The 19,522-nt window shown below is 30.1% G+C and overlaps 1 protein-coding gene across 1 annotated transcript in view; it reads right to left on the bottom strand.

Annotated features, from left to right (window-relative positions):
• Positions 1–2,335: 2,335 nt before the first annotated feature.
• The window catches only part of LOC107452007 (BRISC complex subunit Abraxas 2), a 66,657-nt gene continuing 49,470 nt past the window's right edge, over positions 2,336–19,522 (bottom strand). The window contains exons 8-12 of the mRNA XM_016068281.4: positions 18,991–19,155; positions 17,757–17,963; positions 9,301–9,345; positions 9,156–9,209; positions 2,336–2,535 (exon numbers count right to left, since the gene is read on the bottom strand). Of these exons, the coding sequence (XP_015923767.1) occupies positions 2,438–2,535; positions 9,156–9,209; positions 9,301–9,345; positions 17,757–17,963; positions 18,991–19,155 (569 nt within the window). The 3' untranslated portion in view covers positions 2,336–2,437. The remainder of the gene's footprint in view (positions 2,536–9,155; positions 9,210–9,300; positions 9,346–17,756; positions 17,964–18,990; positions 19,156–19,522) is intronic.

Raw genomic sequence — 19,522 nt, 5'->3', positions numbered from 1 at the left:
ATATTTATAAATGTGATACTTAAAATATTTATGTATCCTAAAGTATGAATAAATATTCTTGCGAAGTAAATGTATATATTTTTCATCGGAAATGTAGATATTTATTTAAAATTATGTAAGAACATTTTTTTAAATGTAGCAAATGTAATCAAAATTTTAAAATTCCAATAACTCTATTTATAGCACGCATTTAAAACAGGACTAAAAAAAGAAAAAACTTTATTTCAGTTTATGTAAAATATACTGCTTTGATATTTTATTTTAATTTGATTTAATTCACTTAAAAGATCGCTTTTCGATTTTTATTATTCCATATTTTTTATATACAATTGAAAATATTCGTTAAATTAAATTTGTGATAAATGAATTTGTTCAAAAAATAGTTAACAACTTGAACAAAAGAATTTGTACAAAAAAATAGCAACATTAAAACTAACTAAAAAAGTAAGAAAACGTAGATGTTTGAAGGTAGGTGGGAAATGTAAAGAAACTTCCCTCCCCTTTGCTTAAAAAGGTGATATTAAAACAATGAAACACATCCCCCTGTAACTTGATCCTCTCTTAGATTCCTTGCCTTATTCTTACTCTGAAAGTGTCACATGCCCACCAAAGGAACCCAACATCAGATGTGACAACTGCTGTCACAGCCCCTTGGAAAAGGTTAAGGGGAGTATTCTTCCACACCAAACTACAACAGGCTGTGAATAAAGCAAGTACAGTCCCGGATCTTATGAGGCAGTTGGCACTTGAGATAATCAATGAAATCCCTGAAGTAGATATCCAAATTTACACAGATGGGAGCAAAAATGAAGAACATCAATCCGGGAGTGGAGTATATATTAAGACTCCTAATAGCGAAGTCAAAAAAATTAAAATTAGAAACCCGGACAATTGCTCGGTGTTTCGAAGCGAATTGTTGGCTATTGAGGCCATTTTGAATTAAACTAATTATAGAGCGGTATGAATTTTGTCTGATAGCAAGAGTTCATTGCAGCACTTGAAGGACTGGTTAAATGTTGGTGACCACACTAGCATCGCTATTTTGAAATTACTTAGATTGCTGTGGTTCACGAAGTGCACCTCCAATGGATTTCCTCGCATGTGGGGATTTACAGAAATGAGGTCGCTGACTTGGCGAAGCAGGGCTCGGTTGAGCCATTGTATTCAGTTGCCTCATTGACCTTTGACGAGCTATACTCCATCAGGAAAAACAATGACTTAAAATCTTGGAGGGTCCCTCCATCCCATGATTGGTATTGGCCTTTCCTGCGATAAAGCCGACCAGACGGCGCTGTCCAGATTTGCCAGCGGCCACTTGAGGAGTGGCTCTTTTTGCAATGGCAACAGGGTTTTCCCGGTTTGTGCAAAGTGGAAAGTGCGTCCCCGGAGCACATTCTGGCTTGTTTTCAAATTTCTAAGGAGACTTTTGCGACGGACCCTTTGCTTGCCCTGGATTTCTTGAGAGTGTATGGACTCATTGATAATGTTTAGCTGCCGCTAGACAGTGAGGGGATTAGTCACTCACACCCTTTTACACAGTATTTCTTCTTTCCCTAACACCCTCATAAAAATGTTCCAGGAATACCTCTTTTACTAGCCAGCAGCGTAGGAAAGAAGGCGGAGGGGACTTAGTTGCGCGCTTTTGAAAACAAATCTCCCTCTCTTCCTGCATTCCAGTGGAGAAGCCTCACTAATAGTCTTGGTAGATCCTCTCCTCCCCTTTTTGGTGGCATATGGTTTCAATGCATAAATCACTAGAAAAGGAGAAAACGTGTCAAAAGACCTCTTCTTTTTTCAAAGAGAAGATAAAGTGATGAAGATTTGTAAAGTGTCCAGGAAATCGACCCTTCGGGATATGGGACATTACACTGTATTAGTGATAATGAGGTTTATAGAAGAATGCTTGAAAAAATTCTGCCACAGGGCTTATAAAGATAGTTTATTTTAGAATACTAGAGGTGATATTCTCATTAAACTGCTTTTGCTTTTTAACCCAGAAATCGTTAATTGTTGTTTATTTTCTTCGTGTGTTTCATAAATCAACATTTAGGGTTGATATAGATTTTATAATTTTCTGGTAAAAATATTGTAATTTAAAATATAAAAAGCAGTTTCATATAGTGTTATGAATACACCAGAAAGATAATGCAAATGAAAAATACAACGCGATTATTTTGGATCCCTTTTCCAAAAATGAGTTCATTATTGCCCAGGGCATGGAAATGTCTTTTGCGACCACTGTTTCTGATCATTAAGACCAAAAGATAAAGAAAGAAGGAAATTACATTTTAAAACTAACAAAACATAATAAATAAATAAAAATAATAACTTCTCAAAATTTATGTAATAATTTAATATAGAAAAACAAAACATTACAATGGACATATATATATATATATTTACGTACATACATATACATATTTTAAATTACAAATATTCAAGAGAGACCTGAAATATTGGCATTATTATTTTCTATACCCATGTTCTCGTTTTCTTCACTTTTATTTGAAGTGGTGCTCATAGAATTAGGGTCACCTGAAATAAATAAGAAAATATAAAGATATCTGTAGTTTTTAAGATAGATATTAATCATGCTAAATTAGTTAGTTGCATTATTGTAGCTGGTACAATTCACCCATTGCTAAAAAGCGGCTGACGCACAAGTTGGTGGAAAAGCTCACTTTCAATAGAGTTGGAACATTAAAAGTGTTCAAAATATGTTTGCTTTCCAGAGAGGATTAAACACTCATAGTTTTTCACAATGCTGCTATCGAGAAACGCTTTCTGAAACGAAGATCCGCAGGGTTTCTAGCATAAACCAGGGGGTTCTATGATAAAAGCTGTAAAAAGAGATTACGCTGTGATAACAAAGAAATCATCTTTCTTTTTTATAAAAGTAATTGTATTATATTCGTCAAGCATTTTTATTGTTGCATACAATTACATTACTTTGGCCTTGAATCGTAACAGAAGACTCTGTTTGGCATATAGAGGGAAATGTGTAAGTTATCTTAAACTTAAGCTACTCAGTGTTCCAAAAATGACAAATGGATTTTAAAACTAATCAATTAAAAAATAACGAAATGCAATCAAAATCAATGATTTACTGCATTACGCTCAGGAAACTAGGTTTTTCATCTTCGCAAATTGCACTTCCCGCCAACAGGTAGCGCTTCAGGCAGGTGAGAGCTGCAGAGACATTGAACCAGTGATATCCCCAGTCAGTAAGCGAACGCTTGTGAAGAATTTTGATGATAGTGTTAGAACAGCCAATATTCATCGCTTTGGAGTATCACTGCCTAGAATACAGCTGATTTTCTGATGAGGCATAGTTTCCAAAGGAAATTAAACATGAGAGAAGCACAGTGCAATGAAGAAGCTTGGATGAACAGGAAATGACAGTAATGATTATATTGAAAGTTTCGGTTAACCACGTTGTGCAGTACAGTTGCAAAATCGAATGCAAAAGTCTTACAGCAGGTTCTTCTAAAACAGCCTTGAATTTCCATCCGCTTTGTCTGCAGCCAATTAACAGTTTCAACTTTCTTTTCACACCATGATGTTAGTGCTTCTAAAGTTAAAGATGGGATTTTGAGTTCACGACGCAAGTTTTTTAATATGTGAGACGCCACTGCCTACACATGCTTTTTTCTATTTTCTCCATAATAGTGGGTAAAATTTGAAGTGAGGTGCATAAAGCTGTGCGTCCAATGCAATGATAAACAAAAATTTTAAACATGTTTTTTTGTGGGCGCAGCCTAGGCAATGAGAATCAAAAATTTTAGACATGTTTTTTGTAGATACGGCATGTATGATGATGCAGCCTTTCTACTAAAAATTACCAAAGTCAAAAGGCAGGTGAAAACAAGCTAGCCGACAGAGAACAGGAATTTGGCACAAAAGCTAGAGCGTTGGCAGGCTATATCTTTCAAAGATATATTCACAAGAAATGAGGAAAAAAACAGCAATTGTGGTTAAATAATTTTATTAAGCTATAATTTTAAATACACAAAATGCAAAAGCCTTATTAATTTGTTGAAGATGCATAGATATGTTATGTGCAGGGTTGGGGTTTGGGACGTCCTAAACTGGTTTTGGACAGGACACGTAGGTTTTACTGTCTTAAATTGGGTAAAACTGGGTTAAACTGTCCAAAACCTTGAACTTTGGTAAAAGGTAAAAATTCTATAGGTGTAACCATTGTACATATTATAATTACATGTATCAATAAATATTTGATATTTTTTAAACAATTTACTATAACTTATTGAAAGAAAATAATATAATATAAGATGAAGTAAAGGAACTCTTCTTATTATACTTGATACTACACTAAAAATGATTCTGAATCAAATAATAAAATACTGGCACTTGCGGTGCATTATCCGTAAAAGCCATTTTTACAGTAAAATATTGTACCGTAATTTTTACAGTATTATTTATTTAATTAAAGAGGTTCAGTGATTTTACTGTAATTGATACTGCAAAGAATTATACCGTAATTTTTACAGTAACATTTATTTAACTAAANACAATGCTAAAAGAATTGAACATGAATGAAATAAAAGTATTCTTGAATAGTACTATAGATAAATAAACCTGTTTATGACGAACCAAGCACTTAGTCCCTAATATTTTAACCTGGATGATAAGGCCAAACTTTAGTTATGTACTATTGAATGAGAGGACCAATTGAACTTGATTACTGATTAATCTTCCTTTGTTTAAATTGAAGAGTCAAACAATATTAATAAAATATTATACTTTTAAAAACAAATATTCTCTGGTATATTTAATTATCAATATGTTATTAGTTCTATGTTTATTTTACCTCTAACTATTGTTCAGATAAAATTGTGACATAATTTGAGTAAAAGGGTTTTGGACAAAGGGGTTTTGAACAGGACGGTTTAAACCAGGGTTTAAACCGTGGATTAATCCATTCTGTCCTAAACCTTGTCAACCCTGGTTATGTGGATGTTTTCAGAAATTCTCAAAAAATAATAATAAAAAAATAAAGATTTTACAAAGTGTAATTATTGTAACTGCAGAATATATATAAAAAAAATACTAAAATACACAAGCACTATCCTGATATTTTATAAACTCTATTTAATCTTCCAATACAAAACTAATAATTAAAATTTTGCCAAGAATTATAAACTGTACTGTGTTAAAGGAAAAATAATTGGAGAAAACCAAAACTAAGGAGTATTACATAACTTTATTTCAGGATTTTTTTTCTGAATGGTTATTTTCCTTCAAGTTACACAAAAATTGTTTTATGGTCAACAGTTAACTTGAAACACCAATTTCTATTTCAATAGGGCTTGTTTACTTTTCTTTTGAATTGTTAGATTAAAATACAATACAATTTAACATGAATACTCACCTTTATATAGTGAATGGAAAACGATAGAATAATGATGAAATCCAAGTTTGTTAGTGGGGAGGAGGAATAATTATTAAGATATTCAGCGGAAATCTTAAGAGTAGTATATAAAATAAATACATTCATTGCTATAAAAATTAATACAGCTAGAACAGGGTACATAGCCAACTCTTTTAACAAAAAATAAGCATTTTAAAGTACTTCTTAAGCACTTAAAAATTATTTTTAAGCACTATATACATGAACAAATTGAAAAATAATTTTCGAAGACTTTACATGATCATGACAAAATAACTAGTTTTTGACAAAGAACTCATTTCTTTATTAAATTAGCCATTATAAAATTAACAAGAGATTTTTCAGTTCAATATTAGAGGGTGGAAAATGAAGTTTGAAATTGAGAAAATCTTGCAAATGCAGCAGAGTTGCACATGAGAGTGCAATAATCTTACCAAACACAGCTCAGTAGACGCACATACAGACTCGCAAGTATTTCAGCAAACATGTAAAATAATTGGTGCATTGATATGCTATGGACCAACTGCATGCCAAAATGGATTGTGGTTGAATGAATTGTGAAAACGGTGAATAGAACAATGTGAAAAGCACACTTTTGCACAATACATGGGAAAATCGACATGGTAATGAAAAAAATCACATTTTCGAAAAGAGAAAATAAAGCTCTTTTAAAAAAACACCCAATGTAGAAGAAACATTAAAGGGTTATTAAAAATCGCAAATAAGCACTTTTTAAAAACGTTAAACACCGTGTAGAAAGAGTTGTCAAAATGGAACAAAATTTTACATAAATATAGTGTTGACATAAGTGATTAAAAAAATAAAACAAAATTATCTTTTAAAGAAAAAAAAATAAAATAAAACTAAATGAAAGTTTTAGTACTCTATTGAGTCCTCTCTCTGTTGTAAGCGATGGCACCTCATACAATCACACCAGTTGTAGAAGTGGTATAGCATAGGTAGAATAGACACCCACCGTTGCTTCCATTTAGAGTAGCGTCACTGCGATTGGACTGCAACTAAATGGAACCAGGTCGCTTTCAGAAGTGAATCCAGATTTAATTTGGGCAGTGATAATCATTTAGTAAAAGTACAGACACATGACATGTGCACAGTGCACCAGAAAAAACAAACCACCCAGAATAACTTTTAATCTATTGATTGGAACTTCACGTTCTAGGACAAGGTAACTTCAAATATGCTAATTAATAAGTGCAGACAACATTTTAAGTTACGAACTCAGACACAAAAACATACTTTCTCTGAATAAACATACCCTTTTTCCGACGGATTCGGGTTTCTGATCCCCTAGTTATAAGGGTAGTCGCAATCTGGGAAATATGGTCCCAATAGTTTGGTCTGAAGAGACCTAAAAATTATGGACCCTTTAAAGTTAATTTTTCCTTTCTACGTATTTCACTATATCTGGAAAACTTTTTAAAGGAAATTTAAAACATTTTTGAACAAAATTATAAAACTTTTTTATCTAAAGATTATTCCATGTAAAAAATAGCTTTCACTAAATATTATCTTTTTATTATTTTATTTAATACTGGTCGAAAATGTTTTGAATTGCAATGAATAAAATTTTTGCATTATTTTAAAGAATATAATTTTACAGGGCAAAATATAAAATTTGAGCCCAATCAGTCATATAGTTCCTGAGAAATTTAATTTTAAATATTTGACTCTTTTGAAATTCAATTTCTCAGGAACTATTCAACTGATTTTGCTCAAATTTTGTATTTCTCCATGTAAAATCTTTGAAATGATTAAAAAAAAAAATGGTATAACTTACAATTCAAAACATTTTCGACCATCATTAAATAAAATTATAAAAAATAATTAATTACTACAAGTTATTTTTTGTGTAGATTTATCCTTGGGTGAATAAATTTTATAATTATGGGCAAGACTTTTGAATTCGCTTTAGGTTTTCCAGATATAGGGAAATACGCATTGAAGAGTCAAAACTTAGGAGCACTCTCCTGATCAAACTATTGTGACCATATTTCCCAGATTGCAGCCACCTCCTATTTTTAGGGGGTCAGAAGTCCGAATCCTTCGAAAAAAGGTTTGTTTATTCAGAGAAAGTACGTTTTTGCGTCTGATTTTGAAACTTAAAATATTGTCTACAACTATTAATTAACATATTTGAGGTCACCCCCTCAAGCCATTAAGATTAAGTCTTAGGACGCAATGATGATCTTTAGATTAAAAGTAATTCAGGGTGGTCCTTTTTTTGCGCCCTGTACATCTCTAAAATTGATCCAAGGTGCTATGACAGCCCGGCATTATGTTAGTGACATCCTTAAACCTCATGTGTTGCCACTCATAGCAGGGCTCCCAGGAGCCATTTTTCAATTAAACAATGCTCAGCTATACATACAAAGGTGTCATAAGAATGCTTCCACCACATTATAACACTACCATGGCTGGCTTGATCCCCAAATGCTTCAAAGAACAAGCATATCTGGAACCACTTCGGACAGTGAGTTGGACAGTCACTGAGTTTAGTCAGTTTAGGGCTGTTTTTACAACAACTATGGAACAAGATGCTGCAGGGTATCACGAAAAACTTTTATGCCTTGATGCCAGATCGTATTGCATCCTACATTCTCGCAAAAGTTGGCCCAATGTGATCCTTAAAGCCCTTTTTTGCATTAATGATCATTTCCCCAAAATAAATGGTCATTGCTTTGATTTTTTAATCACTTAATACATTAAGGTAGTACTAACATACGTAAAATTTTGTTTCATTCTGACAACTCTTTCTAGATGTGCTAATTTTTTATGGCAATGATTGGAAATTAGAATATTCATGAAAAAGGCCAATTCTGTCGTTTAATTCATCTTTATAAAGTTATGTATAAAAGTGGATGTAGGAGGTATAGGGATAATATAAAAAAAAGTAGAGCTTATTTTCCATTTATTCATTTTCTATTTCATTTAAATGTCATCTTTTAAACAAATATTACAAAGAACTAAAAGAAATTGCTAGAAATTAGCAAAAGTAATAATGGTAAATCTGTTGTCGCATGGATCAGATCTATTGTTTCAACAAAATATGTGAATAAATTGTAAGTCAAAATTACGTGAAATGAAATTACAAGTATAAATCTATGGTAAAACTAAAAACATATTTAATGAGTCTCACTTAATGAATAAAATTTTACTTGTAATGATTAAAATAACCAAGTTTTTAACCAAGTATAACCAACAACCAAGTATGATTATCATTAAGTACATAATTATTTCCAGAAATAATTCTTAAAATTTTGCTACCCCAATAAAAACAACAGGCTAAAGAAGACTTGTATTAACTAAATATCATGTTTACACGAATGATGGGAAAAAAATTCTAGACAAATTCAACTATACTTTCTTATAACATTAAATAAAATTTTATACATTTTATATTAATACACAACTGTCAAAAACAAACTCCTACGGGTATAAAGATTGTTCTTTCCTGTAATAATGCATGGCATTGGTCAGACTGAGTAAAATAAAAGCTTGTACATGAGGATAAATATGGATAATGGACATAGCAAAACAGAACCAATTTTATCCAAAGCGAGGGAAATAAAATTACAAATTTATCTCTTAGAGCCAAAAAAAAAAAAAACTCCAAGGTTTTTCCTCATTGATTGAAAAATAATCCTTTTTGCCTTTATTAAAAATTGGTTCCGTTACAAATAAATAAAAAAAAGAAGAAAAAAACTCCTAAGAAATCAAAGCTTACTATCTTTATCCATTTTAGGCTTTTCTTCTCTTTCACTATCTAATGAAGACTCACCTTTAAAAAGATTAACAATTAATTTTATTTTAAAAGAAAAATTCAACTAACATTTCTAGTTATTTTAATTGAATCTTTTTATTATACTTACTTTTTATTTCACTTAAAACACTTTCAGTAGGAGCACAAGCAGCACCTGAAATAAATATTAAGATTTAAGAAACAAAAATAATGCAAACAATAAAATTTGCCAACTTTTATTAACATTTATAATTCAAGAGTTATAATCTTTTATAACTCATCAATAATTTTTAAAACACAATGCTAATGAGTAAAAGAAATCCAAAGAACATCTCACATTAGAGATGAAACAAGTACCCTACTTCTTTGTTTCGTTATTAAATGGATCTAAAACCTAGAATTCCATACCAACTAAAGATGATGTTCATGCAGGAACTTAAATTATTACTTGTAATATACATGCAACCTTAGGATGTTATATCACTAGTAGCAATATAACTTGGGCCCTCATTGGGCCAATACTCATGAATCTTGGCTCAATAAGGGATCAAAGGGGCATTATTTTTCTAATATTGGCCTTATATAAAACTTTCTGATACACCTGATATTTTATAGCCACTTTACAACCAATATTGGTCTTATATAGAATTGTCAAATTCACACCTAATATCTTATATCCATTATTTATCTAATATAGGTTCTATATTAGCCAATGTAGGCCCTATATAGGCCATTCTAGGACCAATATTAAGAAATCTAGACATCTCAATATTGGTGGTTCTTATAGGATCCACATTGAGCCCAACTGGAGGCGAAGGTAAAATTGTTGCTAGGGATTCTGCTTAAAAAAAAAGTGTTCAGCATGAAATGAGCTTAAATAGTTTGTTGAAACTGACAGAATTCATGTCAGTAATAAGACATATTTTAGTAAAAAAAAACAAACATAAAGATAAAAATTTTGCAGCAGAAAAAAAGCTGAAATTTTACAAACCTAAACCTACAAGCTTCAACGAAAAGTTAAAAAAAAAAAAAAAAAAAAAACCTGCAAGCAAATCTTTTCACATTTTATTTACTATTGAGGCTTACCTTCAACCTTATGCATGGTCTCTTAAAAGCCGTGTACAAGGTAAAATTTCAACATAGAAGATTCAGTCATGTGAATATACCATTAATTCAAAGTATGATTAAGAATAAAGTAGTGAAAGTTATTGAACATTTAAGTAAAGTAAAAATGAAAACTGTACTAGTTGTAAAATTGACAAAGCTACTAAGGTAGCTCTGAAACAAAATAATACACATCTAAGAACAAAAACATGCTTAGAAAGAGTTCATTGTGATTTATGGGGACCTTCTCCAGTAAACTCCTTAGATGGAAACAAATATTTCTTATTTTGTATGGATGATTTTTCTTATTAAGTTGATGTGAATATTATAAGAAGTAAAACAAGTTTTTGAATACTTTAAGAAATATTTAGTTAGGTCTTTAAAATTCATATTGGTATCATCACACATGTGGCTTTGAAATTTGTTCCAAAATTTTTTTTTGCATTAATTTGGCAGCAATCCAACAACAAGCGGGAAAAGAAAGCACAAAACCCTTTAGATGTCATGTGATTAGTCACCTCAGTTAAAATTTCTTCCATTTCGGCACCACCTTCTCTGAATCCCTAATTGTAAAAAGCTTCTCAAAATGTGGTAAACATTCCATCAATTGTTTTCAAATCTTCAAAAGTAAGTAGACCACAAGCATGTTGCAGCAAAAATTTCAAAAATAATCTCTCTGTTTCAGGGTGAAACGGCATACATGCAGACAGCTATTTAATCACTACCCTGTTGTCTTTTTTTTTCTCCACCGGCTATCTCTTTAGACCCACAGGTTTTGAGATCTCACTATATCTATATTGTTTTGCTTCTACTATCACTGTTCAGTTGAAGAAAAAAAACGATCAACTGAGTGATAGCACAGCCAGAATTTAAAGCATTTGATTTTTTCCCTTTTTGAATGTCACATGTTGGTTACCAGGTAAATCTAGCAGTAGTCAGATAACAGTGTGACTGTTGTTATGTATGGGTAATTCTAGCAAAGACCAAGCTGCCTCCATATCAGCTATCAATAAAATCATCAACTTCATTGCTTGAATTTTTGCTATCCACATTTTTGATTGTAACCTTGATTATATTGTCCCTTTTACTAACAAATTTGAAGATGTATTTATAAGCCATTACACTGCCACAACCATCAACAATTAATATGACAGTTGTACTTCAGAAGGAGATATAAATTGCATAGAACAATATAATCAAGGACAGTCATCAAATTGTTGGCAGGGTAAAGTTTATTTCCAATACGTTTATTATAAAAAATTTTTGTCATGCCTATTATCTCTTTGCCTATATAAAGGAAACCCATCCCCAGATATATGTTTCCTCTCAAAAAGCTAAAAGGACTTTCCTTTGGCATTTGGTACTTATTTATCATAATGATTCACTATCAGGGCCATGCAACCCATGTTTTGACACGTTGCCATAAGGGTTTGGAAAATTTTCCCAGAGGTGGTATTTCCGCACAGATAAACCTGTTCAGTACTAATGGGAATAGCAGCTAGTCTAGTGGATTAAGAATGAATAAGCAATGAGCATGTGACAGATCTTGCTTTTAAAACTTTGTAAGTATAGACCATTACTTTTCCAAAAACCTTTCCTTCAGCTACCTCTTAAACAAATTCTTCAAACCTGAAACAAAATGCTTGTAAAACGACATGCAAAATGTTGCTTGCAATGAATCCTGATGGAAGTTGACCAAAGAAACTTGAATTTCTGACCACTGGCGATTAGAGTCAAATTGATAAACAAATCAGGCAATCCTACATCTTAAGAAAGGGCCATACAGTCTTAAAAATATTGCTGCCTTGCTCTTTGGTGGAGCAGTGCCCGACTAACATATTATTAGCTGTAACATATTATACATGATAAGTCCCTGAAAGGTTTCCCTTCAAAAATGCTTCATTTTCATAAGTAACTCAGTCGGTTCCCAGGGTTTCCACTCAATTTCTTAAAAAAATTCAAAGACTTTCAAGGACCTAAAATAAATTTTTAAATGACCTATTCGGTATTACAGCTATATGCTGAAGTACATGTCAACCAAATTTTACAATTATGCAGAAGCAGAAATTGTATATTTTATAAGCACAATGCTTACTTGACAACAAAAAAAAAATATTTATTAAAATTATTAGCGTCCCTACATCTGTGACACAATTTAATTTTTTATGGCTGTTAAACAATTTAAATGTTATTTTAATGATTTTTGTAGTTTTACCTAGTTAAATGCTTATAGTAACTTTTTATTTAATATTTTTTTTAAAAAAATTATTTTTTGTAAAATAAATGACTAGTAAACTTTGTCCATCAAAAATGAAATCTCCCTCCATGGACAATTAATATAGTTCGGTAAATATGCAATAAAGGGCAGCATATGCGAAATCCCTATAAGACAGCTGCTGGGAAAGGTAACCATTCCATTTTCTAATGTTAACTATCAGTTGTTTTTGTTCTCTTTGGTGTCAGTTTTGGATTGTTGTGTTCAACTGGGGTTTGGCAAAGTTCTCACCGTATACTCCGTGGACATCATAAAGAAGGTAAGAGAAAATTATTTTATTTTTGATAGATGAATTTTAGATTGCAAAAATAGTATATTTAATAAAAAGAACTGCCCCATTTTTGTAACTTTAAAATTAAAAATCAGTAAAATTCAAGAACTAGTTTTTGTCTCCTCCGTGGACATAACAAGTCCAAGGAGAAGACACAGTCAATGGAAGAGACAATGTGTTAGATAACCATAATACAATTTTAATAATTAAAAAACTATTTACTCTTAATTGATATTTTTTAAAATGGAACAAATGTGGTAATTTGTTTGTATTTTTAAACAAAATCAATTAAATTTAACTTTTTCTTATATGAGAAGTAAATATTGGCAATTTTTCTAAATAATTTCTGTGATGTTTAACATTTTTTTTCTCTTCAAATTTTAGGAAAAAAATGGTAAAACCAAAATGTAAAAAAAGAAAGCAATCAAATGTTCTAATGCAAAAGAGAAGGGAACAGAAAAAACTTAGAATGAGACAAACTAGACAGAAATTAAAAGAAAACCCTATATTGTTTGAAGAAAAAAAAAAAAAAAAAGGAGCAAAAAACTTTAAAATTTGTATAAGAAGAAGATTTAACAGAAAAATCGTGATTAAATGTAGCTCAATTTCTAGAAATTGATAGAGCAAGCCGTTTGTGCCCAGGGAAAAAAGAAACAATAACAAGAAGAAAAACAAAAACGTTATTTGGATGACAGTATGTTTAACTTGCATAAAATGCTAATAAAAGAGTACCCTCAACACTCAACTTTCATGTGGAGTTTGAATTTTTATTTCAATAGTCTTTACATTTTAATTTATTAATATTCAGTAAGAGTTACCTAAAAAATTGTACACCTAGGTTAAAAATGGATGTTTCCTTTCATAGCAGCATGATTAATCGGAAGTAGCTCTATCTCTAGTAATGAAATATTTTATTATTTACTTATTAATGTTAAACTCATATCAGTTGTACTTAATAATTAATGAATTAGTCTTCATTGACATTTTATATTTTGTAACATAAAATGTCTCCTCCGTTGACTATTACATCTCCTCCGTGGACAAGGCAGAATTTAAAATATTTTAAATCTTGTAAAAAATAAGAAAGAAAACTTGACCATTATTATAAGGACACATAACAAAATTAAAAGAAGGCATTTATGTAATTTTTATCACTCTTTTAATTACTTTAAGAAAATTTTTTAGTCTATTTATACCTTTTCAATGAGAATGACCCATAATTAGATAAAATATCATAATATATTCATTTAACATGTCTGTTTCAATTTTGATAACAAATTATCTATTTTCTTAATTCAGAATATCAGTAATGTATTTTGAACATAATAAAATCTATTGTAGAACAATATTCTACAGATAACTAAGACTTACCAAGCTTTATTTTTCTTAAAATATATCCATAAAATGTGAAAATCAAAATTATAAGAAAGGTGAAGTAAGTTTAGAAGATGGTGTAAATTACGTATCACAGTGTGTGAGTTGTAAATTGAATTGAGGTGTATGTTTCTTAAATCAGAACAATATGAATAGCAAATGATACAAAACGCACGAAATAACAAGACGCTTTTGTTGCATGATTAGCTAATAGTTTTCAAGTGAATAGTGATCATTATGATGCAAATTGCAATTTGTGATTCGAAAGGTGCTTAATATAGAACAGCTATGTGTGATTCTTAAATCGTTTTGATAAGAATTGTGAGTGGTAATTCTTAAATCACTCTTTTGTGAATCGCAATGTGTGATTTGTAAACTACTAGAATAAGAATTGTGAGGCATGATTCTGAAATTACTTAAATACGTATCACGTTATATGATTAAGAAATAACTTTAATTGAAATCATGACGTGTGATTGATAAATCACTTTAATGTGAATCATGATGAGTGATTTATAAAATACCTTAATATGTAACGATGAGTAATTCGCAAATCACTTTTAAGTAATATTCGATACGTGATTCATTAATTACTTTCATTTAAATCGCAATTCGTAGAACATTTTATATGAATTCCAATTCGTAAATCAAGAATCAGATTAATGTGAATCATGATATTTATTCATAATCAATGACACCTGTAGATCTAAATTTTATTTATTAGCAGTAAAAACTAAATGTAAAAATGTGATTATTAATGATAAAAAATTAATTATCCTTTGTACATAAATTAAAAGAACAAATTGTATAACAATATTAACCAGTTGTAATGCTGAATTTAACACATTGAACAGATTTTTAAATTGATTAAACACTATATCTTTTTTCGAAAACTATGACTACAAAATCTAAAATTTGCTAGAAATTTCAGCTTCCAAAACATCAGAGAGATGAACAATAATCTTTTGTGTAAAATCTAAGAGAGAAAAGTTTTGCATCTTCTTCAAGCCCTTTTTACTTTAAGCATTAAGAATTTCATCGAATTTCTCTAATATTCCTTTAAATTTATTTATTATTTTTTACTGCTTTTTTGATAGAGATATTAGTATTATTTTAAATTCTAAAAAATCAAGCACTTTTCAAGTATCCTGGCAGAATTTAAGGACTTTTCAGGACGTAATACCAAAATATTGAAGGGTGTTGACACCGTTTTTGTATTGTTTGACACATTAAAGGAATAACCAGGATCACAAGATGGAAATAGCAAATGAAACACCATAGGCTCAATATGGTGGGACTGTTTGTACACAATTTGGCCCTTAAACTGGTGTTGTGAATATACGATGAAATCTACCTGCTGAGGCATTAAGCCTTTGGCAACAGTTACAATACTACTGACACTTCTGCTGCAGCACCAGATACAGACTTATGAAATTCAAGATAAATACTTTCTACCGAGTGCTACTGGTTAGATTCATATAACAATTTATGAATTGTTATATGATCTAATTTAGATTGACAAAAAGGTTTAGCTATATAATGTCTTGAATAATCCTGCACCCTGTCCTGATATGCAACAGGCTAAAACAACTTCATTTTCATGTACATAGATTTGAGCAAAACGTGACTTTTCTTAGTGTTCTAAAAATACACTTGTAGTGACCAATGCATTCACGCTGCCAAGAAGAAGCAACACGCTTATACTCTTGAAGGCAATTTCTTCAGATACACAAAATGCAGACAAAGCAAAATTATAAAAATCAATATTCTGTCTGAAACTTACGGAATCATTTTTCCCAGTAAAAGTTTTGTCCAATTAAGTTTATTTCTACCATGCTCTCTAGCAAAAGCACTGCTATGATTGCATTCAACGGACAGAGATCCTATTGAGGGGGAGGGGAACCTTCATCTGAATATGATTCTTCGAAATAAAGAATTTCGCTAATTTTTCTAAATTCAATTCTAAATTCAATTTCTACTGTGGGCTTCTCTTTCGCGGGGAATTATTAACATGAAATTATTTTGATAATTCATCATACAACGTTCTTGCTCGGCAGTTCGACTAGCTAGATTTAGTCTCCTCTGCATTTGATATTGTCTGTCACATTTTCTCCAGTTTTCCATTTTATTGGAATGACCGGGTATTCTATCTTTCAGTGTGAATGATTAAAAATAAACTTGATAAAAATAAAACTCAATAAAATATTGGTGAACATGTTTGTTTGTAAAAGGAGTTCAAAGCACAAACTGAGTTGTAATCAGCATCACATAACCATAAAGTCAGAAAAATGCATTGGCTGCTGATTGGTTGCTTTGGTGTTCACACGCATGTGTTCTCCTTTTTGATTGGATGGTTCATGCATCTGAAGCATAAGACTTGTATTGTCAACAATTTCATTGGATCTTGCAACACTACTATTAGATTTTCATGTATGATTTTAGATTAAGAAAATCACTTTTATTTATTAACATTTTAAATTTGACCATTTAACAATCGGAATTCATAGTAATAGACATCATACCATATTTAGAATATTAAAAAATGTGAAAGTTTACAGTGAGGAAAAATAAAACCAAATTATAAAATTTCTTCTAAGAATAGCTTAGAAACAAATACAATAGGATTATTTTTAAAAAATTGTTTGCAGAAAAGCCAAACATATCTGGTGTACCAAATAGCACTCTTTAGAATGTAAAATTATGGTGTTTGTATGAAACTAAAAATAATAAAAATAGCTTCATAAATCACATTTTAATGTAACTGAAAATAGTTAACACATCAGCCCACCAGCCTATAATTGGTTATGCACACTTATAGATGGTACACCAGTACATCGGCATAAGGATGCATATAGCCAAAAAAAGAATGACAATTACTATTCCAATTTGTAGAGCTTGTTTCAGGGCGCAGAGCCAGATTTTTCAACAAAACAATAAGCACCTTTTAAGTACTCAAAAAATATTTTTAATCACTTTCCAAAAAAATCAGAATTAGAATCTGTGCAGTAACAAAAATTATTTTTTCCATTGTTTAAATTCTTAATTTATAAACATAAAATCAATAAAATTCAAAAACATTTTAAAAATCTTTACATAATCATGAAAAATTAACTAGTTTCTGATAAATATTGCAGATAAAATTGTGAAAATCATGTATTTCTTGTAATTTAGAATGACTATCGATACAGCAAAGAAATCATCTCTTTTTAAAAGATGGAAAATTAAGCACTTTTTACGAGCCCCGAATAAAAAAAAGCACCTTTAAGGTTTTTTACAAACATAAATCAAAAATAAGCACCTTTAGGCAATTTTTAAAAACACTATGCACCCAGTTGTTGTAAAACCATTGTAAATTAAAGCTTTATTATTATTTAAATTATCATTTAAAATATTAAAACTTTACAGATTAGTTCTGTGATGTTTTCTATTTATACACAATATAAAAAAATTAAGTCTTATCAATTTTACATAGCATTCCAGAAACATATTCTTTCCATTTTCACCCCTGATAATACTTATCAGAATTGTGTTAGGCACTGAAATAATTCTTAACTGAAATTACCATTATCATAAGCAGAATCTTCAGTTTCTGAATGGCCATCCATATCATCAGCTTTGTCATCCATCTCCTGAGCATCATCAGATGCACTACTATAATCATGATCAATGACTCGTTTATGTTCTTGTAAAACTTTTAACTTTTTTGGAGGAATATAATAACCACTCTCACTTGATTCTTGAGGGTCTTGAGCTTTATTTTGTTCAAAGTCTGTTAAAAAATACAAATTAAAGTTAACACACAAATATTAAAACTAATCAACATAAAATAATTATAAATATTTGTATGGCAAACAGAGTTTAGAGTTTGGATAAAAAGGAACCACATTTCCAAGTATATGGTGTAAAAGTCAATTCCTACTTTTTTTTATTTTAAACTGGTAGGTTTTGTGTATATTTGATGTATGAACTAGTTCTATAATACATACTTGCTGAAAATGACATTTTTATTAAATATAAAAATGGAGTGCACAAAAATGAAATTTCAAAAAAATTAAACTTTACAGAGATTGTTGAATTTTGCAGAGTTGATTTACAAATTGCAAAAAGAATTCTTGATTCTAGGTAATAAGTGAATGAGTTAACTGAAAAAAAATTTAAATAAGAAAAAGCGGTAGTCTATTTTTTTTATTTTTTTTTAATTGAAACTGTTGATTCTAGATTGATTTTTTTACAGTGTTTTGCTCAAAAAGCATTAAAATTTAGGAATATAATTTATGTGTAATGAAATAAGAGATTATTTTAATTACAGATGCAAGATAGACATGCTTCAATTTTTAAAAATGCTCACTTTCATTATGAAAGTTTAATTAGAGTAGAAAAATGTTATAGAAATAACCAAAACTGGAAAATGATCAAATTTTTACAACATTACTGATTAAAATAGAAGCAAGAGTTAGAATAAGATAATAAAAATATCACTCAATAAGTTTACATGGTATGATTAACAGCATAATTTCTTTTTTTTTTTATCTAATCCAATCAAACATTAAAATAAATTTGTTCTGTTATCATTGCAATGAAAAACAATATAACCAACTTTTGATTTCTCTCTCAGAACTTTTAGAATTGAAATTTTAGTTTATCCATTCATATTTTTTAATTCCCCAAAAATGTTAGTTTTCCAGAGAGAGTAGCCACCCTGTTAAGATAGATTTGATATAGATTGTCTTTTATTCCATTATTTTACTCAATTTTATCCAAAAATATAGCTATAATTCTAAACGCTATATACATACATTTGCCATATACTGAATGTCGCTTCTCATTTTCAAAGTCAATGACTTCACTCCAATACCGTTTTCTAGTAGGTTTGATATTTTTTGATTCTCGATAAGGTGGAATATTTTCAACATTCTCCTGGTCATCAAACTCATCGTTCCATGTAACAAAAGATTGCTTATCTAAAATGAAACAAAAATTTTTAACATCTCTAGTTTTGAAAATAATTTACATCATCTTAATAATTTATTTTTAAAAATGGTCAATCTTTAATGGTCAAAACGGTGTTAAAGGTCAATCACTTTTTAAAACAAAAGAACCACTAAATTAAATTTAGCTCTAATAGTTTAGTTTCATATAATACAAACTGTTTCCTAAAATCCAATATTAATGCAATTTAAAAGACATAACAAAAAGCTTCATGACGGAATTTCATTGCTTTTACCATTTGTATAAGATTAAAAATTAATATTTTCTCATTTAATATTATTATTTATATAATCAAAATAAGATGCTATTCCTCTTAAAAATTGGCAGTTTTATTGGTTT

The sequence above is a fragment of the Parasteatoda tepidariorum genome, chromosome X1, assembly GCF_043381705.1.
Source record: "Parasteatoda tepidariorum isolate YZ-2023 chromosome X1, CAS_Ptep_4.0, whole genome shotgun sequence".
NCBI lineage: Eukaryota > Metazoa > Arthropoda > Arachnida > Araneae > Theridiidae > Parasteatoda > Parasteatoda tepidariorum.
This window is presented reverse-complemented; position numbering and strand designations above follow the sequence as displayed.